General features: G+C 37.0%; 1 protein-coding gene across 16 annotated transcripts in view; it reads right to left on the bottom strand.

Moving 5' to 3' along the window:
* Positions 1–25,513, bottom strand: part of LOC100371114 (CUGBP Elav-like family member 1) — a 161,463-nt gene that overhangs the window by 7,532 nt on the left and 128,418 nt on the right. Inside the window, exons 6-18 of one of the 16 annotated variants that reach the window (XM_085506416.1) lie at positions 23,578–23,626; positions 23,146–23,277; positions 21,784–21,863; positions 19,880–20,008; positions 18,953–19,108; positions 15,237–15,296; positions 14,524–14,599; positions 13,101–13,247; positions 10,719–10,826; positions 9,003–9,173; positions 2,999–3,115; positions 846–968; positions 200–268 (exon numbers count right to left, since the gene is read on the bottom strand). In XM_085506416.1, coding sequence (XP_085362542.1) covers positions 200–268; positions 846–968; positions 2,999–3,115; positions 9,003–9,173; positions 10,719–10,826; positions 13,101–13,247; positions 14,524–14,599; positions 15,237–15,296; positions 18,953–19,108; positions 19,880–20,008; positions 21,784–21,863; positions 23,146–23,277; positions 23,578–23,626 — 1,417 coding nt within the window. The remainder of the gene's footprint in view (positions 1–199; positions 269–845; positions 969–2,998; positions 3,116–9,002; positions 9,174–10,718; positions 10,827–13,100; positions 13,248–14,523; positions 14,600–15,236; positions 15,297–18,952; positions 19,109–19,879; positions 20,009–21,783; positions 21,864–23,145; positions 23,278–23,577; positions 23,627–25,513) is intronic. The other 15 variants (XM_085506418.1, XM_085506419.1, XM_085506421.1 and 12 more) reach the window with 15 other exon arrangements.

The raw sequence follows: 25,513 nt of genomic DNA, 5'->3' as shown, positions 1-25,513 counted from the left end.
GTAAACTTAAGCATAACTTGTTTTCAGTGTACCGTATACTGAAACAAACGCCTTGGGTAGTATACAACCATATACTGCCATATGCATACAAGGCAAGTGTCACTGTCTGACCAAATTCAATTTTAAAAAAACAGTAGTTGATTAACCAAAGTACAATAATTAAAAAAAAAAAAAAAGCAGAATAATTTTGGAGACTTACCTTCTTTCTGTTTCCCAGCTGTGTTTGACTGCTGGAAGGCACTCATTCCAAATCCATTCTGGAACTGAGCTGTTAATACAACATGATATTATTTTATCATCATAGACGTATAATTAGAACAGTGACATCTGTATGAATATTGACCCCACTTGAAGAAATATCACCGACTGGTCTACTACGAAATGGCCACCGACTGGTCTACTACGAAATGGCCACCGACTGGTCTACTACGAAATGGCCACCGACTGGTCTACTACGAAATGGCCACCGACTGGTCTACTACGAAATGCCCACCGACTGGTCTACAACGAAATGACCACCGACTGGTCTACTACGAAATGGCCACCGACTGGTCTACTACGAAATGGCCACCGACTGGTCTACTACGAAATGGCCACCGACTGGTCTACTACGAAATGACCACCAACTGGTCTACAACGAAATGACCACCGACTGGTCTACAAGGAAATGACCACCAACTGGTCTACTACGAAATGACTTTCTAAATGGTCATCAAGTTGACTACAACAAAATGGTCATTTACTGGTCCACCATCAACTGGCCATCTAAAGGTCTACTACAAACTGGCCATTGACGTGTCCATTGCCCATTCACTGGTTTACTACTGACCCGCCTTGTTACTAACCTGCATACTGCTGAATCCCAGAGTAGGCCTGCGATAAAGCATTCATGTCCACAGCATTGCCAGATAAATTAGAATTTAACCCTGTTGATCCTAGTCCATTCATGGATCCTGCAACTCCACTCCCTGCAAACAAATCAACAAATTCAGTAACACTTCCAAATGATGAAAAAACAAAAGTAAATATTAAAATTTACAAACCTTGTCACCCATTTCAGAGTCTGAACACAGCTTGCTGTGGAACACCAAACAAATTTCAGGAAAGCAGGGCCATATCCTAGAAAAGCACTGAGCATTCCAAGTAACATCGCGATGTGCATTGTACAATTTCATTACAATGCACAGCAGTGTTCTTGCTGAACACTAAGTGGGTGCATATGTCCCCTTGCAATTATATAGTGCCCACCTCTTGTAGTACTTAATGTGTTTAATTCTTGTTTTCTAATTTACAACTCAGCAAAAAATTAAAAAAAAATAAGATATCACAATTGCAGTTGAATCAAAGCATATATACAAAACAGTATTTGATATGTCAAAAAAAAAACCTGTTAACAAACAAGCTGCCCTCTAATTGGTCCGACAACTTATATGGTAGAGTTTGGTAGTGGCTTTGCAAGAATTACAACAATTGTTGCATTTCCTTATAAAAGGCTGTTACTGAATTGAGAAGTTATGCATACTTTCATACCACAAAAAACAAACTTATATCTTTCTCTCTTGCTAACAAAACTCTGGGGGGAACACTGCACAGAATTAATTTTGATCTTTTTTTTGCAAGATGAAGTTCAATCAAAAAACCAAGTGCTATTTATTTAAGCATAAATGTTGGCCAGTATAGACATTATGTATAGGTACATGTAGCTCCTGGAACAGTGTAGACTTTTAGACAAAGTTGAGATTGATGTTGAATTTAAAGTAAACAATAGAATCCAGAAAACCTGTTTCACATTATTTGAAAAAGTTCATAAAAATAGTGGTAATTCAGGTCACCATTAAACTCATTCATTGTGCATGATAAGTTAAAATAAATGAAAGAATCTAAGTTAATGTGGGTAACATAGGGATAAAACATGTACCATATTTGCCCCATTTGAAGTGCATCTATTTTAGTACGAGACTATCAAAGAGGTGGCGCAAAGGCTGATCAAGACACGCACACATACTTTATTAACTTAAGTTAGTATAGAAGATTGAGAGACTGGTGTAAGTTAACAGCAAACTAAAAACTTGGCTTACATGCATCAGTATTGGAAAAGGTGTGTATAAATTAACAATGTCCAGTTCCTCAGCTGCAATGCGCACAATATCATTAATTGTATGCAAGTCAACTAAATTTACTTCACCACACACTGGAATTAACATTGTTACCCTGACTTTTAGGTTGTCTCATTATTCAGAATGAAGCAGAATCAACAACTCATTGTGACATCATTTTCAGTATGTACATTCCAGGAATCAGTTAAATAAAAAAAAAATATAACAGTCTTACAAAGGAAATCAAAACGCTAATTGACACTGATGTGCATACCAACATAGCAATGAAAGGATGTGAAAATAACTACTGTACAAGTGGCAATATGCCTGGGAGTGGTCACTATCGTTTAGGGATACAAACTTCTGGATTTAAATGTGAATGTGTTATAATATAATATCAAAGAAGAACAGTCAATTGTTGTAACAAGTACATTGTGAGTTAAGAGGCAGTGGATAATTAAAACCACCACACAGAAAATGTAATCTCTTTATTTAAAGATTTATTAACATTTTCACCACCAGACTTTCTCGCCTGAGTTTTTCTCATATTCTTGAGTTAATTTACAGTTTTTATTCCAAAAATTGGCTAGTTTTGTTCCAATCTTCTGAAAAAAATGTTGTGAATTTGTGATGAAAAGGTGTAACTGGTGGTGAAAATGTTTAAGGATTTCAATCACTGCGTTACAAGTTACAAGATTACTTTTTCTGGTCATATGTTTCAATTATCCACAACAAACAATAAATGTGGAAATGTAGCTTCCTCCGACAAAGACTGGGTTGTGTTGGCAGCATACTTGGTACAGCACTGCATTCTGGGACATTACAGTCAAGGAATAGGTATCAAGTTGAAGGGTATTTGAGAATATCCTAAGACATGGAGTGAGTGTCTATATATATCTTACAATTGGCATCACCTGGTAAGCCTGTTGATCCACTTAAGCCCTGTAATCCACTAGCTAGTCCAGCAGCAGCAATCAAATTACTACCATTATTAGTACAATTGGAAGTTGGACTATCGCCTACAGAGATATACAAAGACAAAACATCACAAACACAAACAATATAATCAAGTCAAATGTTCTGCAGTGCTTTCATGGTTACTGTGAATGGTTCAAATTTCATTTCTTAAAATACGCATTCCCTTTTTTGCAAATATGTTAAACGAAACAAGCTAAAAAACATAAAACCAGTTAAAATGATGCTGTTTTAGCCAAAATAAAAATATGATGTAATAAAAGTAGATATCCTTCCCTTACTTTCCAAATAATTTCATTTTGAGAGTACGGTACTGGTTGTTATTATTCCAGACAAACAATGTACGCCTACAATGTACAGGAATTGACCAAAATCAATGAGTAAAAGAAATCTCAACTGTTTATAAATCCAGCTTAATATAGGTATGCTTAAAGACAAATCCTAGAGAAGGATCTATGCTCAAATTCATATACTGTCAGCAATTTTTTATTTCCCATCCAAAACCTTAACATTTGTGATATATATATCTATCTATATCTCTGTATCGGTCAGGGGATGGTACCTCACAGATTTGCAAAGTGGCAATGCAGCTTTAAGAAGCCAGTAAAATGTTTACTACAACACATTTTCATGATTTTTCTCCAAATAGTATTGGTTGACAGATCAGACAGGTCCTGCCTATTATTATCCAAAAGTCCTTTCATAAAATATTTCCTCTAATGCTTGACTATGAACCATTCACAGACCAATGCTACAGAACACCCTTGTACAGCATGCCTATCCCACAATGCAACATTCAAGAAGACAAAGTAAGCTTGTTACCATGGTTGCTCATTTGTTTCAACATGTGATAGTGCACTGTAAAAAAAAATAATACATATACCGTATCTGCTCTATCAGTAGAGCATGCGTTTATGTAAATCACGAAAGTGTTTTTATGGTCAAAATAAGTCATATTAAAGATTCTTCAGTATACGACATGCAATTTTTAATTTACATGTACATTGTACTTCGATTGGACATGTGCATCTAATAGACCAAATACGGTAATTAACATCACAAATGTTCATGTGTGTTGTGTTGGACGCAGTACAGCAGGTCGTTTGAGAAGAGAAATTACTCCACACTTAACAAATTTAAAAGAATTCAACAGCATAGCTATACTTAAAAGTCACATTAGTAAATACCACAGCAAATCAATAGTTTCACAATTTAAAATAAAATAGTATGCAAGTTTTTGTGCATTATGTATTATGCTAAACCTCAAAGGGAGCTTTGCTAAGATTTTCAGCATTTTGTTCGTCATCCATGTGATACTGAGACCACAAAATAAACTTGATGGTACCACACAAGTAAATTCATGATTATGTCATGTGACAGTGTTTATTTACGATAATAGCATACAAATAACAGGAGTATTGGGCAACCAAATGTGTAGCCAGCTGTCTAGGTGCCGTTTGCATACATGTAACCAGCTGTCTAGGTGGTGTTTGCATGCATGTAGCCAGCTGTCTAGGTGCCGTTTGCATGCATGTAGCCAGTTGTCAAGGTGCTGTTTGCATGCATGTAGCCAGCTGTCTAGGTGCTGTTTGCATGCATGTAGCCAGCTGTCTAGGTGCTGTTTGCATGCATGTAGCCAGCTGTCTAGGTGCTGTTTGCATGCATGTAGCCAGCTGTCTAGGTGCCGTTTGCATGCATGTAGCCAGTTGTCAAGGTGCTGTTTGCATGCATGTAGCCAGCTGTCTAGGTGCTGTTTGCATGCATGTAGCCAGCTGTCTAGGTGCTGTTTGCATGCATGTAGCCAGCTGTCTAGGTGCTGTTTGCATGCATGTAGCCAGTTGTCTAGGTGCCGTTTGCATGCATGTAGCCAGCTGTCTAGGTGCTGTTTGCATGCATGTGGCCAGCTGTCTAGGTGCTGTTTGCATGCATGTAGCCAGCTGTCTAGGTGCTGTTTGCATGCATGTAGCCAGCTGTCTAGTTGCTATTTGCATGCATGTAGCCAGCTGTCTAGGTGCAGTTTGCATGCATGTAGCCAGCTGTCTAGGTCCTGTTTGCATGCATGTAGCCAGCTGTCTAGGTGCTGTTTGCATGCATGTGGCCAGCTGTCTAGGTGCTGTTTGCATGCATGTGGCCAGCTGTCTAGGTGCTGTTTGCATGCATGTGGCCAGCTGTCTAGGTGCTGTTTGCATGCATGTAGCCAGCTGTCTAGGTGCTGTTTGCATGCATGTAGCCAGCTGTCTAGTTGCTATTTGCATGCATGTAGCCAGCTGTCTAGGTGTTGTTTGCATGCATGTGGCCAGCTGTCTAGGTGCTGTTTGCATGCATGTGGCCAGCTGTCTAGGTGCTGTTTGCATGCATGTGGCCAGCTGTCTAGGTGCTGTTTGCATGCATGTGGCCAGCTGTCTAGGTGCTGTTTGCATACATGTAGCCAGATGTCTAGGTGCTGTTTGCATACATGTAGCCAGATGTCTATGTGCTGTTTGCATACATGTAGCCAGATGTCTATGTGCTGTTTGCATGCATGTAGCCAGCTGTCTAGGTTCTGTTTGCATACATGTAGCCAGATGTCTATGTGCTGTTTGCATGCATGTAGCCAGCTGTCTAGGTCCTGTTTGCATACATGTAGCCAGCTGTCTAGGTGCTGTTTGCATACATGTAGCCAGATGTCTAGGTGCTGTTTGCATACATGTAGCCAGATGTCTAGGTGCTGTTTGCATACATGTAGCCAGATGTCTATGTGCTGTTTGCATACATGTAGCCAGATGTCTATGTGCTGTTTGCATGCATGTAGCCAGCTGTCTAGGTCCTGTTTGCATACATGTAGCCAGCTGTCTAGGTGCTGTTTGCATACATGTAGCCAGATGTCTATGTGCTGTTTGCATGCATGTAGCCAACTGTCTAGGTGGCGTTTGCATACATGTAGCCAGCTGTCTAGGTAGCGTTTGCATGCATGCATGTAGCCAGCTGTCTGGTGTTTGCATACATGTAGCCAGCCGTCTAGGTCCTGTTTGCATACATGTAGCCAGATGTCCAGGTGTTGTTTGCATACATGTAGCCAGATGTCTATGTGCTGTTTGCATGCATGTAGCCAGCTGTCTAGGTGGCGTTTGCATACATGTAGCCAGCTATCTAGGTGCTGTTTATATGTGTAGCCAGCTGTCTAGGTAGCGTTTGCATGCATGTAGCCAGCTGTCTAGGTGCTGTTTGCATGCATGTAGCCAGCTGTCTAGGTGGCGTTTGCATACATGTAGCCAGCTATCTAGGTGTTGTTTATATGTGTAGCCAGCTGTCTATGTGGTGTTTGCATATGAGTAGCCAGCTGTCTCGGTAGCGTTTGCATACATGTAGCCAGCTGTCTAGGTGTTGTTTGCATACATGTAGCCAGCTGTCTAGGTGTTGTTTGCATACATGTAGCCAGCTGTCTAGGTGGTGTTTGCATACAAGTAGGCAGCTGTCTAGGTGGTGTTTGCATACAAGTAGGCAGCTGTCTAGGTGGTGTTTGCATACAAGTAGGCAGCTGTCTAGGTGGTGTTTACATGTGTAGCCAGCTGTCTATGTGGTGTTTGCATACATGTAGCCAGCTATCTAGGTGCTGTTTACATACATGTACATGTAGCCAGCTGTCTATGTGGTGTTTGCATACATGTAGCCAGCTGTCTATGTGGTGTTTGCATGTGTAGCCAGCTGTCTAGGTGCTGTTTGCATACAAGTAGCCAGCTGTCTAGGTGTTGTTTGCATACAAGTAGGCAGCTGTCTAGGTGGTGTTTGCATACAAGTAGGCAGCTGTCTAGGTGGTGTTTACATGTGTAGCCAGCTGTCTCGGTAGCGTTTGCATACATGTAGCCAGCTATCTAGGTGCTGTTTACATACATGTACATGTAGCCAGCTGTCTATGTGCTGTTTGCATACATGTAGCCAGTTGTCTAGGTGGCGTTTGCACATGTGTAGCATGAAGGTCATAAAATTTTGCTTCATGTGTCTTTTTGCTATCAAAAAGATCATTTTGGCTCACATGGCATGCCTATTTTGTTAAATGTATGCTTTTAACAAAAGAATATGGTTCTGATAACCACCACCTTTTACTGAATTAAAATTATATAATATGCTACATTCACACCGATGCATTATAATATCCCACTACTCAGATGTCTTTTCAACCCTTGGAACACCATGCATAGTCTAACATTTCTGTGCTACATTTTGTCAACTTTTATTATTTTTTATATATATTTTCAACCAGATGGACATATATTTGCTCTATTAGAAAATTACGGTACTGTAAATCTGCAATAGAAGCTGCGGCTTCTAATAAAATGGTACAATGCAACAGAGGGGATGCGGCTTCTATTACAGATCTCTATCTAAACATACGAGAAATGGTGAATTTTTGGTTCTCAATTATTCAAAAAGAATAGGTGCAACTTATATTAGAGGTACGGCTTCTAATACAGATTTTACGGTAGTTAGTTTTAAAAGAAGTAATATTTGAATGATTGAGAATACAATTTCTGTAACTGATGCTAAACATGCACTTCATTTGAGATGCGCCTCTAATAGAGCAATACAGTATTCCCATAGCTACAGGGTTTGATCAAAAATTTTAAAATTCGTTTTATACAAGGCTTGTTGCGAGGTGGCAAACTGATTGGCATTCAAAGAGTCAAAGTTGAATATGATATGTGCTATAACCACAGTGCATTATGGGTATCCAGTTACCATAGATACAAGTTATGTGATATGCAAATGATAGGCAAGCTAAGATATAGTGACCACTCCCCATTGCAACTAGCCATCAAGTAAAAGAAAATAAACAGCAATTGTTTAATAATAAATAAATAATAAAACCATGCATAGTCCCCATTAATAATGGTGCAAACTGGCATGAATAAGTGATAGAAAAAATACATTTTGGTGTTACAAGATCGAGTAAAGAGCTGCACAAGAACTAGCATGATCTAGCTAACTATGGTTAAAAACTGAAATAAGTGTAAAAAAGTACAAAATAGTTCATTCATGAAAAAAACAATTTAAATTAGCTTTCTGAAGCCTTTTAAGTTTTGAAGAAAACTTTGTAAGAGTAATGAGTCCCCATTTATATTTGGGAAAACACAAATAAAGCAGAGTGAGATTGGGATAAACTGAGCAACGTTAGCCATGATAACAGAACATCATTAGTATGGTATTATAGCAACAGTATTGTATAATCTGAAATGGAAGCATGATATTAGGACATGATTTGAGAAGAAGTTAGGCAATGAAATGTAATCTTGAAGACAATTTCTGAGTCATTATAAATTCCAATGCAACTGCACACATAAAGTGCTCTTTACAATAATTTTGACAACTGTTCCAGCAAATTTATCGGATTAAGCAACTTTATATTTCTGCAAGCATCTCATAGAAAATTTCCAATTTATGTAACCCTGGCAGTCGAACGATTTGACAATTGCTGTTTGTTTATCTGATCTTTCATGTTTTAATTACCATATCTTCGGAACACCAAATGACCTATACAAATGCCCACATGTTAACTTAAAGCACATCATTTCAGGTTAAAAGTTGTATTTTAGAGGAGAGAGTGAAGGAGGAACATTTACCTTCTTCGTTTTAGGTTTTGATAGCATTAAGCTATAATAAGCAAATTTCAGACACGATTAATGGCCTTTGAAGACTTATTTGTGATTATACCAATCACAGAAAATACCTATGGTCTGAAGTGAACGGAGCAATCCGCATGTTAATTGTCAAATTATAGTATGTTATTGCTGAAATTTGAGGCTTTTTCACAACCTCATCAAAAAATATTTCTATCATATAATTAAGACTGATTTAAGACCTCTGGAAGGACCCTGTCAGAAAGTTGCTAGAAAAAGGGCACACAATGTTCTCAGAAACTGTCTACTGATTTGAGTAGCATAGATTAATAGTCACCTGCAAGACCTGTTGCTGCTAATTGTGCATGCCTGTGTGCAGTTAATTCACCTGTGAGGCCACCAAGATTGCCTGTGGAACCTGTTAAACTTTGTAGATTTCCACCAAGTCCAGCAGCGATGGCCTGAGCCATAGTGGCAGCACTGGTGACACTCGGGGCAGTAGTGTTACCTAAAGGCAGCGACAGGAATGAAACTATATCAGAGCATGCATACAAACAAAAACATTCGGCATGTTATATGCTATTACAGCTTGACGAGTGGGAAATAATAGTTTGCATGTTTTGGATTCATACAGCGTCACAAGCTGCCTTGAAATAAACTCTACCAAGGCAAAGACAGCAAGCAGCCTACTAATTAGTTAAACAGTTGGGAACTTGTATTTGCAATCACAGAAGCGAACAACGCATAGACTTTTCTATTTTGGGACAGATTTTAACATTTTGCCGTCAACGCATTGGGAAGCATTTGACATGCAATGAATTAGAGTAGTAGTGTGCGTTAGTTCAATTTTAGTTCCTAGAGCAGCTGTGAACTTCTTAAAAGTGGTGTTGTTTCTGGACACTTAACACAATGCCTACTGATGCCATTTAGTTTGGTTATATATGGAGGCTTCCAGTAGGCATTGCGTTACTCTGTAAAGAAAGAATCCTCGTCCTCCCTCATACACAAAGAATAAAGATGAGAATCATTACATTTCATTATCTACTGTATTGTAGGGATGGGGTGGATAAGGCCATTTATTATAGCAACAAGGGATATACTAAGCAGAATTATCCTTTATACATGACTGTTACGAATACAATACAACACAATACAAAACAGTTACATTGTATCACCATGCACATTATATGAACACACACACACAGTACAGGACAACATTTACTGAAACTAACAAGTTACACTGCAACCTTGTTATAATGAACGCTTCAATTAATAATTTCCAGATATAATGAACACATGTCTCCTGCTCACAAACACAATGTATTTTGTTTTGCACTATAATGAACACTACACTATAACAAACACGCCCCCCAAAGAGTTTGTTATACACATATTTAAACAAGGTTACGGTGTAAGTGTTGAAATGTAAATGCAGTACATGTATATGGCTGCCTTTAGAAAATAATCTTTGCTTGAATTCAAACTGATCTTAGGTATATACCATGCATGGTCAATGGTGCATGTAATGATGGCTAGTGGAATAAAACATTTTTTTTTTTTTTAATGCAGTGATTGTTTAATTATTAGCACATCGCCAGCCAGCTGATGCTGTTAGCATTCAGAGTAGCTATCCTTAGTAGACGATGTATTAATATCTAGTACAATGAAATGCATACCAAAACATTCTGTTCTTTTTTTAGGTTATTGTGAAGAGTTAGAGAAAGGCAAATTGATTTTTGTTTTTGTCTTGGCAAGCTAATACATACTACACAATTTCAGAAACAGGCATACCACCTAGGTAGGAAAAGAGAATGAAAACAATGCAGTCAATTAGCCTTAATTACTAAACCAAAGCATGCCAAGGTGAACATACAGACAGAATCTATCATGCAATAAAACATGCCATAGCAGCAGTATGGTGCAGCAAACAAGCATTTATGTCTGGCATTGATAGTAGCAGTGAATTATTCATGGGGTTGGTATGTGGGGGTTGGGTGCGGTTTTCATGTCTTTGTGTTAATGATCCAATGCGGGCATGTTTTTAAACACTCACCTGATGTGGGCAGTGTATTTCCTGTGCTAGCTGTGTTGCCAGGTGTGGTTGCTGCGGCGGCAGCTTGAACCGCAGCTTGCTGTAGCTGATTGGCTGCAGCAACCAATGCTGCATCATTTACAAATGTGACAAATAGAGACAGTGGACAGCATAAGTGAAACAGCAGAGATGTCAAAGTAACACACTCAATAAGTTCAGTCACTTAAGTTCTAGTGCGTGATGAAATGTTTGATTCAGCGAGGAGGCAGGTGACTAAATCCCCAAAATTTATCGATTTGAAAAATTTTACTCGTCCAATGCAAGGATTCTGACATGAAGAGAATTGTTTTCACCGGCCTTTGTTTTGAAAATTAATAGACTCCAGAACATGTTTATTATTGGTATCTATGGTGATACGATAACCCAAATTATTGGTCAGAAGACAAAGTACATGTATAACAAAATCATCTATTGCGAAAGATAATGAATAATGGATTCCTTTTTTATATTCTGAGCTTTGAAATGTCAAAAAGCCTCATTTTAAAAATAGTAATTTTGAATAAGATTTGTCTTTTTATCCCCTAAGACAATGTTATTCTCTTCACTATGAAACTACAGTTCCAGGATTGCATATAAATAATCAAATGATTATGTCATATTTGTAGGAATTGTAAGTAGACTTCAATTTTTCAATTCAATTTTTACTATCCTCTGTACTGAATGCAGTTTTGTGCACATGTATATTCAACTACATGTCCTTTGTAGAAGTGTTACAGCCATGTTATCAAATACCTTCCCAGCATGCAATGAATGACCAATCACAATGTACAAAACAAACGTGTTTTGAATGAACATTACTGAACACCAAATCAAATATGGAAATGTAACACAGCACAGTATGCGATATGGGATGGAGAGCAGCAAGAGTGGGCAGTATGGTGGATTAGTATAAAAATTATGAAAGCTTGTGGGAGGAGAGGTGTGAAAGCAAGCACTGGTAGAGAGACATGTACAGCGTCATGGTTGACAGTAGCCTCAGACATGGAAAAGGAAGGGAATTTAAGAGTACACAGGACTTAAGAGTTAAAAACAAGTAGCAATAGGGGCAGGAAAACAAATTGTACATTAAAAATATTCTTTAAAATGGCGATAAAATTAATGTTTCTGGTTATTTGTTTTTCTCTCAAATAGGTGTAGGAAAACATTTTTTTTTTTCTCATTCTACTAAAATCCACAAGTGTACACAATAGACTAGTTCAATGGACAATATGGATCAATTACAATCACTTCAATAATAGTGGTAAATTATTGTTTACAATTATTAAAACCCTGGTCAAGTATGAAACGGTGTTTACAAGAAATTTTCATGAAATTATGTTAGTACTTAAAGTTAATGTACTAGGCCTTATTATGGTCATACGAGAAATTCTATGACAATCTAATTTCAAGCCACTGATGAGTAACAAAATAGAAATGGTATTTGATATTTTCTCACTTTGCCCCTCATATTTTTTTTAAAATTTGATATCAAAGATCTACAGTCAATTATTCCATTTTGGTTTGAAATCAACAAAAAAATAGAAATACGGTAACAATTTGCAAAATGGAAGGAAAGATTTATAGTACAAAGTTTATCATCAATCAATGAATCAAAGTAATTTATGAAACGGAAATTGTTATTTTCCCTAAAGTTATGGGACCAGGGTGCTTGATTTCTCATGTGCAATTGGCCTAAACCTGTAAAAGCACACCTGGCACATTCCAAAAGACAGAAATAAAGACTGTCATCGCCATATTGCTCCGATTCTCAAGATAATTACATGATTAGAACTGGTTAGTTCAAACTACTTTACAAGGATGTCCCGTTCCACTAAATGCACTCATTCACAAAAACTATGACACCCGCCAGACATAACGACCGTGTCCAGACATTTCATACTGTGTCAGTACATACATTTTCTTTGGATAACTTTGACATTTGTTATATAGAAATTTATAGGATTAAATGAAATAAATTGAAAGGCAATTGTATTGTGCAATTCTCTATTTATATTCAACATGTCCAAGTCTCCCAAATTTTAGTCTTCTGTTGAAGTTGGTTTAATCCAACTTGTTCTAATTATGCATCAATCTCCAAGCACGCATAGCAAACCAGTCACAACTCAGCTGGCAACGCTGCTGTTCGAAACAATATGGCGGTAACAGTCAACAATTTTCCCTAATTGTCATTTTTGTTTGGCATTAGTTATTAGCCATTAAAGGTTAATCTTGTGACTGTATTTAAGTAGATTAAGATTTGTTAGTTGGGGGGAAGGATATATAGCCAGGAGCTGCTGCATGCTGGGAGGAAATGAGTTAAGCGATCATGGAAGGCAAAGAGGGGGCAGCACAACCATTGCCTACCTGATGGTGACAATCCTGCTAAAGCAGAATTGCCTGAAACCGATGTGTTTGTGTTTCCTGTGGCTCCTGCAGCCGGTGACGCTGCTTGTTGTTGTTGACTGACTGCTGCCAATGCTGCTAACTGTGGCATACCCATTGCACTGAGAGCTGTCAGAGTGAAAGATGAATTGCAATACTGTTTCAGGATACAACATCCTTAACACTCGCGCACACATGTATATATGCAATATTCAAAGTTGCATTACCAAGTTAGTTACTTTCAGAGCCAGACGAAAAAAAAATGTACACTAATAGACACCGCTGCCACAAAGTGGCCACTCATTGTCATCAGTAAGTAGAGTGAACTAATAAAATTCATACGGTATGTATAACGATAATTTTCCTATGATATTAAAAACAATTTAGAATAGTTTTGCTATATGGTAACCATATTAGAGTATAAACAAAATTAAAATATTGTAAAATCTGTATTAGAAGCCACATCCTTGATAGAAGTCGCACATATTATTTTGAATAAATGAGAACCAAAAATTCATCATTTCTCGTATGTGTAGATGCTCTACCGTAATAGAAGCCACATCCCCCTCAGTTGCATTGTACAATTTTAATAGAAGCCACGGCTTTTAATACAGATTTTACAGTAACACTTCCCAATTTAAATATTTTAGACAAGAATTTGTATACTAAACATAACAGGGAAATACAACTTTAAATAAACTTTAATAACATTAAGACAATATATAATTGCATGAGTCATGTTATTTTTTTCTTAGTGAATTGTTGAAAACGACAAATAATGTACAATGTAATACAAACAATGTTTGACAGCTTCATCACAAACACATGAACACCAATAATATGTTTGGGCACAATAAATGATGTAATGCATGCAAGAAACTAGTACGGTATCACTGATGATGTCAATACACAGCTGTATTCATTAATCTGCATAACAATACACATTTAACTGCTCTAAGAAATCTACTCTGATTTCACAAGTGAAAGTCTCTCCTTTTCACCACCAGACTTTCTTGCCCATTTTTCTGCACAACTTTCCTATATACTTCAATTTCTTGAAATGAACCCTAATCTTTGAGCCAACAGACAACATTTTAGTCAGTTTTCATTCAAAAAATTCAGGTATTTTACTCCCAATATTTTGAAGGAAAGTGCAGACTAAACAGGACTATTTTGTGAATTTATGATGAAAAGTAGAAACTGGTGTTGAAAAGCTTATAGCAGTGAAAATGATGCTCGGGTCGTATGACACAAAGTGAATTTCAATACAAAAACAGTTTCAGGAAATATTTCAAATACAGACAAGGGAGATACAGTGGGGGTGATGAGTTAATACAGATTTCCGGTTTACACAAGGTTCAGTTGAGAAAAACATGAAATGATGCATCAATGATGACAGTCTTACCTGCTATTTGTTGTATGTTATTGAATGCTGGGACGTTGCCAGTGGCAGCTGCTTGATGCATCAACTGAAACAGTGCCTGTAAAACAAAGTGTGCACATGAAATTTATACAAGACGTCAGTACATTTATATCTCGTATATATATATCCTGGCACATCATCGGTGTATTCACACCCCACTCAGTGGTGTCCACAGAGACGGCAGTGCAACACACAGCATGAGGCGACAGGCAAATGTTATATACTGAATGAAAATATCCATCTGACTGTGAGTATAACCTGTGAAAAGACACATGCAGCCAAGATATAGCTCGGTTCTCCATAAATATATATTATCACAATCCACTTTTTTTTCCTCTGCTGCTGTATCACCGATTTCACTGTTTGACTCCTATGTAGTACAACATTTCTCATTTCTGCAATTCATAATTTGCTTCCTCAAGGCTTAAGAGATAGCCCATTCAAAATATTTCAGTCCAGTATTCAAATACAATAAAATAACAGTAGAAATAACAGTTCAAATTTACTTGGCAATCACTAAACAAAATACTAAACGATAAAAAAAACTGATTGGTTAAATTCATTGGACAATCAACCAAACAGCAAAAAACAAAATTACTAACATGTTTTGTAAGGCATTCACTGATTGGATAAATTCATTGGGCAGTCAACCAATCAGGATGAAAAATTACGAAAATGTTTTGTAAGGCACTCACTGATTGGCTTGTTTGATACTGAGATGTTCCCAGTTCAGATGTTTGTGGCGAGACAGCGATCTAAAATAATGATAGTATTGGGGTTCATTCTGCATGCTACATCTAATATATAGAACAGCAATCCAATGTAGGTATAACAGAATTGGTGACTTATCACATTATTTTCTTTATCTCATATCAGATGCTGAAACTAACTCTAGAACAGACATTGTAAATCTTGACAAACTAACTAGAGTAACCAATCACAGAATTAGTGTCATAGCAACATATAACCAATCGCAGAAGTGGTGTTATAGCAACCAATCCTGAAGACTGAATAGTGGTAACCAATCACGACACTGATCTCAAAACAACCAACAATATTAAACTTGCAGCAACCAATCAAAAGATTTATCTCAAAGTAATAATTACAAATTTGTATACAAAATGTTTTGATGCGGCCTAAACTCACAAAAAATAATTTCCTGCAGTGATGATGCATAAACAGCTGCACACAGAGAGTACCTTTATACTAATGGCATAGAATATATTTAGCCAAAGATGATAACCACAAAATAAATAGCGTAAACAGACAATGGTGTCCAATCTACAGTGATCCCATGGGTTGACAATGTCCCTTTTAACACTTAACTAACCAAAGTTTGATGTTACAGCTGTATATGAACGTGTTATGGAGAATACTCCCACTCTTTCAGACAAGTTTGACAGTTCTATCTATCTAGTTACAACAACTGATGAGAAAGAAAATAGGGAAAAGTCCAAACTGAATCCAAATCTGCAATACCTACATTGGGATTTAATCAGATTTATAGAAACAGATACATTTCATAATTGATTTCTTGTCAACAGTCAATGATCACTGATGGATATTACACACAGTACAGTACATGACAGGTGAGAAACTTATTCGCAAACAATCACACATTTGAAGCCAGCATAGAATAAGCAAGTCAGTGAGCGAGTTAGAACACAGCACACGTTTATAAGCATGCAGTCACAAGGGTCATGTTGTTAGGAATTGAACTACTAAACTGAAGTTAATTGATGTATAACATCTGGTGAATACCCAAATCTGATATTTTAACACATTGCCGTCTGGCGCCAAATGATGTCAAAATTAATACACAAACACAGTGATGTGTTCATGTAGGTAGCATGAATGAATGAATGTCTTAGAATTATTATGTTGTGATTTTATGCAATTTCTGAGATCTATTCTAAAAGGTATCAAATTTTCATTTAGCTAAATTAAAGGCGCGTTACTTTGGCGATTTCACATATGATATAAATAAACCGAGAAGTACAGTTTTGGCCCAAAAAATAGATACAAAATGTTTTGTTGGCTGTCAAGTGGGAACTATGTTTTTTTTCCCAATAAAAATGTTATATACTTTAATATGTAAACAAATACTGATCATTAATGTTTAATTTCACTGTGCATAGGGTAATATTTAAGTCATTTACGTATACTAAGTATTTGCTATATTAGAAGCATACATGTATCTTTAGCAATGCTGTATTTAACTTGCCAACATTTTCATGTATAATTCCAGTGTTAGTTTTCAAACACCGATATATACCTATTGATAATGATCATCCTTTTTGAAAAATATAGAAAAGAAATATTTTGTTTACTGGTTTATTTTATTTTGTGAAAGTGACAAAGTTGAATGTAGCGTACAAAGAGTTAGAGCAAACAAAATGTAATATGATCATAGGTGCCCTTGTCATTATGTAAATGTATGTGCTAATGATAAAGAAATGTGATTAAGTTTTATTCAATATTCTATGAAAATCTTGGCCAAATGCAGTTCATTAATTTAGTCAGAAATATGATAGAAGTGTACATGCACAGGATTAGGGTGTGGTAACGATAATGTTCATAAATGAGAACGTCAATCCTAGAAATAACTTAGCAGTGAAGGTGTGAAAAAGAAGGATCTGACGGACATTTTATGAGGTGAAACTGATCAGCGGAAGTAAGGGTAAAATTGAAAATTTATAATTTAAACAATTTATTTGTAAATTCATAGTTAATTAAATTTTAAATTAATAGTTTGAGCAGACATTTATGCAAAATGAAGATCAGGTGATAGATGTGAATAAATCAGAAGAATCATTGGAGATATTTTTTAAAATTTTGATGAACATCTATGTATTTATGTTTTCCTTTTTACAGGCGCTCAATAATTTAAATCAAAGGAAGCTTAGAAAGTATTTCCATGTGCTGAGAGAGTATTGGAAGCAAAATTAGCCTTTCAAACATAGAGCTTGGCGACTAATATTAGAGGGACTGTGTATTGGTCTGCTATTTGAGATGCACAGCATAAAAACAGTTTGTTATTTTTGAAACATCAGAAATTGGCTAATAAAAATAAAATAATCAATATGCATGGATTTCAACATTAAATTATTCACGGCTATTGATTACCTCAGAGCATCTATGTACACCCAGTATTTACACTGATGTTTGACAGTTGTCTTCTTTCATAAGCTAAACCAAGGATATTGATTCAAGCTTTAAATTTTAGTGGACACCCATTAAGGTTTTTCATTGTGTTAGGATAATAAAATTGTGACTGAAATTTTCATGTCGAAGTACTGAATTTATCAAGTGTATTTCTCGGGGAGCTCTGCGCAGGCTGCTGTAGAACACCGGTTGAAGTGCCGATGAAAACAGGTAGTCGAGGAAACAGCACAAACTCAACTTTGAAGTATCCTGAGCAACCCAATTTTTAAATGTTGCACATGTAAGGGTAAATCTAGTTACACTGTTCAGGAGTGTCTCAACAAATATTCCAAAGTACAGTTTTTCAAAAGTTTTCATCGCGATGATTGCCAGGCAGTGAAAATGCCAGGAAGTCCCCCACCCCCGGGAATAAGCAAAATGTTTATAATTAGTGGGTAGAAATGGATTTTTGAAAATAAATCTCCACCAACTATTCCAGTTTTATCTTTTATGTATTTGACCTACTGATTAAATTTGTGACATTTCTGTGAGCACACGCGCTTCTAATATGGAAATGCAGATTTTAGATATGCTTATCCCCTTACAAGCTGCCTTCAACATATGTGCAGAAACACAAGCAACAACACAATCTACACTAAAACACAGCAATGAACTTAAACAATATACCACAAACATAATCATGGCTTTCTTGCAGACTTTGCCAGTGACACTCGTGTTAACATTCAATCATATTATGCATATATATATATGAAAATAACTTGCAACACACTTCATGTTAGTTTCAAAGTAAGATTAGATATAAAAAATAAATCTTAATTAGTAAAGGAATGATAAAGTCAAGACAAATCTAGAGCACCAAATTAAACCCAGCGATACAAGCTGCAGCAACACTACGCATGCACCACATCAAAATTAAAAACGACTAACATGTTGGTTTCACTGGACCCTTGGGCAGGATGGTGTCAAAAACACAGAAAATTAAATCAAAGTGCAAAAATAATATCCAAATTAAATATTAGACTTATTCAAAGCCGTGAATGGCGTGGGGATATGAAACACATGGCTGGGTGAAGCAATCACTGTGTCCAATTTCATTCAAAGGTAGTGGCTGGTAGCATGTGATTAAATGCAAACGCTCTATGATACATTTTTTTTTTGGTATCAAATTTCAGTTTATTTTGATCCTACAATATTTTTAGTCAGGTTACTGTCCAAGAGTCCTGTGTATTATTAGTGTGAACCTTACCGCTAAGTACTGAGGCCCTAAAGCATTTAGCCCTGTCACTGAATTGGGCACAGTCACACCCCACATACCGGTGTTGCCCATTTGGTGTTGTATGCGTTTCGCCTCTTTCTCTTTCTGTGTGTCAGCAAACTTTGCTACAAGTGGCGACGAGCAACCCTGATGTTAAATATATAGGGAATAAACTACATCAGCTTAAATTACTACTAACGGTAGATGGGATAGAGAAATATTAAATATGCACTACAGAGCAGCAAGACTCTACTGACTTGGAAGCAACAAAATATTATTTATTATCTCAGTTTTATTCAGATTAAAATCTGGTTCTGGTTGCCGATGACATAGTCTTTAAAACTACATACGACTTACTAACCAAGCATGTTGAGTTAAAGTTCTTGCAAGACCAGTAACCAATCAGAACTTTTGTTGCAGGCCACTTTCTAGTAAGGCATGCAGTTCTAATTGGTAAACAAATCACATCAGTTCTCAAAGAATCATCAACCAATCAAAGCTTGCGTTACAGACCGCTTTTCAATTTAACATGCTCTGATTGGTTGACAAATACATCCAGAGAAAAGCTGCTTGAACACAACTTGCATAGGCAGTTCGTCAGAAGTAGTTAGAGGTGATGTGACCTCTGAATTAAAGGTAACAGGAGCATCAGATTTCAATCAGATTGCCTCTCAATGGACAAATCTTTTACAATTTTGACAAAATCATATTACAAAAATATCTGGTTTAGAAGGCTTCAGTATTATTACTGTCGTTACCTTTTGATGCAATAGGTGGTTTGAGCCAGTGGCTAAAATCACAGAGCAAAAAAAAAAGGTAAGAACCAAGTCAGTAGAGAAGATTGTTGGCAGAAAGGTGATGGATAGATATGTTTACAGGTTGACAGAGAGCGGACAAGAACAGGACAGCTTTACAAACCATAGTTTGTAGGGCAGTTGATGTTGCAGAGGAAGTTGCCTTCAAGTGGTCCAGTTGTTTACGCATTCGCTTCTGGTCACGTTCTTTAACAGTCTCTGCAAAACGTACTTGTAGTGAGGAAGAACACCCCTAGACGAAAGAAAGTGTCACCACCGATACGGTGAACATAGAAAAGACAGCGGACGGTTAACGCAACAGTTAGACACAGATGAATTGAGATGGCATGAAATGAAATGAAATGAAGACAGTGACGATACGGCACATCCTGAAATCAAATACTGACATTTTGAAAATCATGAAAATAGTATGAATCATAAAATGGAAGTTGAAAACAATTGGTAATTTCTAGCCATGTTCATCAGATTTGCTCTACATGTATAAGAATTTGAAATTCATTCATATTTTTATTTTATACATGTACTTTATTTATATTCATTCATTCATTTGAATTCATTCAGATCAATAGACGAGACACCCAATTGGAGATTTTACACAAGGAAGAATGGTGCCAATCATCCTGGTGTAACTCGCTTCTTTTTGTGATAAAAATGCCTGGGTTTTGCAATATGCAAACTAAATTTGAACAGGTTAGTGTATTCAATTAGAATAACACTGATGTCTCATAGGGCCCTGTTTTGAGAGAAAGTTCCATCATGCCACAGTTATCTGCTCATTCTTATGATAAGAGTACTGTAATCTTTTATATGCACCAAGTATGAAAACTTTACACAGGCCCGACAATTTTACATCCAATGAGCAATCCAACTAAACGCTATTTCCCCACCCTAAATGCAGCGAGCCTGGCGAATTCACAGTATACTGCCTCACACCAAAGTGATGAGCTGCCCACAGGAGTTGAACCTGCAATCTTTCTAATGTACGGGCAGACATGGTAATTATTGAGCCATACACAAGACTGACAGTGGTAATGCCATTCTCCCAAATGCAATGCTGTGTGTTTGGTGGTCTGGGCAGAATGTATGCTTGAATTAAATCCCTCTTAGGCATTGGGCATTCAAATTTCATCTGAACAAATAAAACTTTACACAGGTTATAAACACTGTATGGAACCCATAAACACTATTACAGGCCTCTGATTTCCGAGGATTGCTCTGTATTGATGAAGTTTACAAAAACAGATACACAGATCGATGAGATGGACATCAACATTTAGTATTCTCATATTTATAACACTGGGCTAAACACAGGGGTAGACCAAATCTGATCAACATGATTTACTGTGAAGTGGATGAGGCAGGGGATACAATGTAACAGGTTAGTAGGGAGAAGAAAACATTCATCGTCTAAACACAAGAGAATGAAAATAATGCACCAGGAATATGCAATGTAGTAAAAATTACAGAACAGAATTACCCATGATGCAATATATGTATTGAGATGTTATAGTTGTAGAGAGCCTGTCCACTTAATAAACGTTAATTGTTCATTAAATTTACAAATAAATCTGAGGATCTTATTCTGGAAAATATAATACATTTCCATGGAAACCAAATTATTTTGTGTTTTGTTTTAGCATAGCACAATCCAACGTTCCATTTCAGGAAACAGAAACTAAAACTCAAATTTGAAGTGAGGATGGTTAACAATGTAATACAATGGTAACCACATGCCTGAATCCATCAGCCAAGGAAATAAGTCATTAATCTTTTGTAAACATTGTTTTAAGTTTCTAATCTGGTCAGCTCTAAATAATCAATATTTTCAATTATCAATTTTAAAAGTAACATATGACTGGCAAATTAATAAATCATTAACAATATTAACTGGCTAAGCTCTACTGATACAATACTGAAAGGATAACATGATGTAGACATTTGGCTAAGATGGCCATATACCTTTCTCATCAGTAGATGAGCAATCAAGATAGCAAGGAATTGACTAACCTCCATTGTGACCGATTGATGTTTGTTTTGAATTGCATTCAATGCACTCTGTTTTGATGAAAATGTAATAAATGCACAACCTAAAAATAGAAACGTGGTCAACACATTACTTAAAACATCTATTAATGAGTACATTAGGTTTTCTGTTAAGTTTCAAGTTTGAGGATTATATGGAATATAAAAGAAAATTTGCAGAGAATTTGAATAAGTAGACTAGACCTGCTGTTACAGACATAAATTGATTGCTAGTTTAGCTGCGTGCTGTCATTCAGAGAAGGCCCAAACACTTGTTAAAGTTGATAAGGTATCAAGTATATAATAAAAATATTAGTGATGTCAAGATTAACAGAGGAAAGGGAATAAATAAGAGGGAGAAGTGAGGAGGGAAGGAAAGGAAGAAGAGGGAAGGAAAGGAAGAAGAGGAAGGAAAGGAAGAAGAGGAAGGAAATGGAGAAGAGGAGGGAAGGGAAGGGAGAAGAGGGAAGGAAAGGAAGAAGAGGAAGGAAAGGAAGAAGAGGAAGGAAGGGAGAAGAGGAGGGAAGGGGAGGGAAGGGAAGAGAGAAGGGGAGGGAAGGGGGAGGGAAGGGAATGGAGAAGGGGAGGGAAGGGAAGGGAGAAGGGGAGGGAAGGGAAGGGAGAAGGGGAGGGAAGGGAAGGGAGAAGGGAATGGAGAAGGGGAGGGGAGGGAAGGGGAGGGGAGGGAAGGGGAGGGGAGGGGAGGGAAGGGGAGGGGAGGGGAGGGGAGGGGAGGGAAGGGGAGGGGAGGGAAGGGAAGGGAGAAGGGGAGGGAAGGGAAGGGAGAAGGGGAGGGAAGGGAAGGGAGAAGGGGAGGGAAGGGAAGGGAGAAGGGGAGGGAAGGGAAGGGAGAAGGGGAGGGAAGGGAAGAGAAAAGGGGAGGGAAGGGAAGGGAGAAAGGGAAGGGAGGAAGGGAAGGGAGAAAGGGAAGGGGGAAGGGAAGGGAGAAAGGGAAGGGGGAAGGGAGAAAGGGAAGGGAGAAAGGGAAGGGAGAAAGGGAAGGGAGAAAGGGAAGGGAGAAAGGGAAGGGAGAAAGGGAAGGGAGAAAGGGAAGGGAAGGGAGAAGGGGCGGGAAGGGAGAAGGGGCGGGAAGGGAAGGGAGAAGAAGAGGGAAGGGAGGGAGAAGGGGAGGGAAGGGAGGGGAGAAGGGGAGGGAAGGGAAGGGAGAAGGGGAGGGAAGGAAAGGGAGAAGGGGAGGGAAGGAAAGGGAGAAGAGGGAAGGGAAGGAAAGGGAGAAGAGGGAAGGGAAGGGAAGGGAGAAGAGGAGGGAAAAAAGAAGGAGGGAAAGAAAGGGAGGGAGAAGGAGAGAAAGAAAGGGAGGTGTTTGGTACAGGATAAATATCCTACCTTTACTAACACCTTGTGCATCTCTCAGTACAGTACACTCTTCTATTGACCCGAATGGAGCAAACATAAGACGTATATCTCCTTCATTACATTTCTTTGAGATCATCCCCACAAATAATTTTCTTTCTTCTACTGCAAGAAACAATAGAATATGAAAACAGTTCATAACACTGTGACAACGTGTAATTAATATTACCAAGATTTTAACAGCAGAATTTGTAATAATATTTTCAATTTAAATTTTACTGAACTATAAAGCCATAAATGAAATCAAGTACAATTTCATAATATCATTTTGATGACCTTTCTAAAAAGCAGGTATATTATAATGTACATGAGAAAACAAACATTTTAATCTGGAGTACTGCAGCACTTCAGATAATAAATTATTAACTTTATTAACCAGCCAGGTTCTGGCAAAAATACACTCACCATTTCTGTTTTCACTGTCTGCTGGCTTCATTTGTATACGATGATGCATCTGAAATAAGCAGAGAAAAGAACATGTTAGACCATTGTAGCCTAAACGTGTATAGCTTGGAAGTATTGAGGTTACAAAGTAAACTGAATTAGCGTATAACAAGTCATACATGCTGTTAATAATACAGTTCAAACAATAAAACATAAATAAACCATTGTTAACGAATAGAATAATGCACGATTTTACGTTCTTTGGTATTACGCAAAAAGCATAGACCAAAATGTCTGTTGCAATAACCAAGTTATTTGATTTTGAACTTGAATTGCTTAAGGTTGAAATGCAATATTGCATTGGATACCCTTTCTTCATCAAAATTGACTATCATCAAATGTGCATCGCACATTACGTGTGGAAACACCCAAATAATGTTTTCACAATTACCATGATGCAGAATCTCACAGTAAAAATGGTCTATTGACAAGCTTTCTCTTGTGAATGTGTCGAAATAGCCATCCAGATAAATGACAAGAAAACTCTAGGCAATTTGTGAGAAAAGCGTAGATACAGGATTAGAGAGAAGGAAAATGATTAGAGAGAAGAATATCTAGATAACAGAAAAAATAGATTACCGAGGATAAGTTACATATATGAGACCACAGTAAGATGTACTTTATTTTCACCGAGGGTATGAATCAGTGAAAATGCATTTTTTTTCCATATTTTGAATTTAACTCCTCAAAAATTAGCGAAAATAAAATTCATACAAAACAGCCTTTTTAGGAAAAATTCAGCTTTAATGTATTTTATAGTATCACAGGATATTGACCATTTAACCACACAATGAGTGGAAGCAAGTATATTGTACATCAACAGCTTCAAGTAAAGCACCAGTGTTTGTGTACTAATTAAAGTTTGCAAAAAAATAGTTTTGAAGTAAAAATGAGCTAAACAATGGATCATGTTTTGCGTGTCGACAGTGACAACATGTGACAATAATAACATAAATTGGAAATTGCTAGAAAGTGTACGACACTTGAGACACCAGACAATGCAGTTTAACAAAAAAATTACTAGAAATCATTTGATATTATTTCAATCATAACTTAAGTGGGAAAAGGGTAATTACTTGCACGCTCAACAATCTGACATGCTTAGATTGATGATGGAATTGCAATGTTGTTTCAAGTGTGATGGAATGCGGGAAAGTTAATCGCAAGTTGAGTCACACTTCAGATAGAAAGACACAAATCACATGGTCAGCCAAATATGAAATTAGATAGCCCAGCTTATAGCAAAATAGCAATTGCATACACCATCCCAAGTAAAAGTAAATTTGTACTAATTTGTAATAGAAAAAATAATTTATTTAAGAAGGAACCACAGAAACAATATTAGGATCGTTCGAGAAAAAAACACACAAAATAACTCGGGGGGGGGGGGCAATTTGATTCTTAGTAGTGGACAGCTCCCACACTGAAACTTAAAGTGAGAGCGAGTTGACATTAATTAACTCCTTAAAGCAAGGATGTTTCCTTTTCACTGATAGCCAAAACTAAAGTATGTACTGTTTCCATGATAAACCAGTGAATTTTTTAACGTTATAATGAAACACAGTTACATCACCCCATATGAAATTAGCAAATTTTTATTCTAGTGGCTGTACATGTTTTTTTTTTTTTCATATTTGTTTGTTTTAATGCTGTTTAAAACTGAATTACCAAGACTATCATACAGAAATAAGTTCACTAAATGATGAACCTGTAGTGTACCACAGTTATTTCAGAACAGTGCAAATTTCATCAATATGATGATTTAATTGTTGGTGTTCAACATTGGTGAGTAGATAATTTGAAGAGAGTGTTGAGAATTTCTAACACTGCCTTGTATGAAGTTCATTTTATATTGGCCAGCTGACCCTCATGACAAATCAATTTAAGATAATTACAA

Source organism: Saccoglossus kowalevskii, chromosome 12 (assembly GCF_978046115.1).
Source record: "Saccoglossus kowalevskii chromosome 12, keSacKowa6.1, whole genome shotgun sequence".
In the NCBI taxonomy this organism is placed as follows: Eukaryota; Metazoa; Hemichordata; class Enteropneusta; family Harrimaniidae; genus Saccoglossus; species Saccoglossus kowalevskii.
The sequence above is the reverse complement of the archived record's forward strand: the minus strand, read 5'-3'. Positions and strand labels throughout refer to the sequence as shown.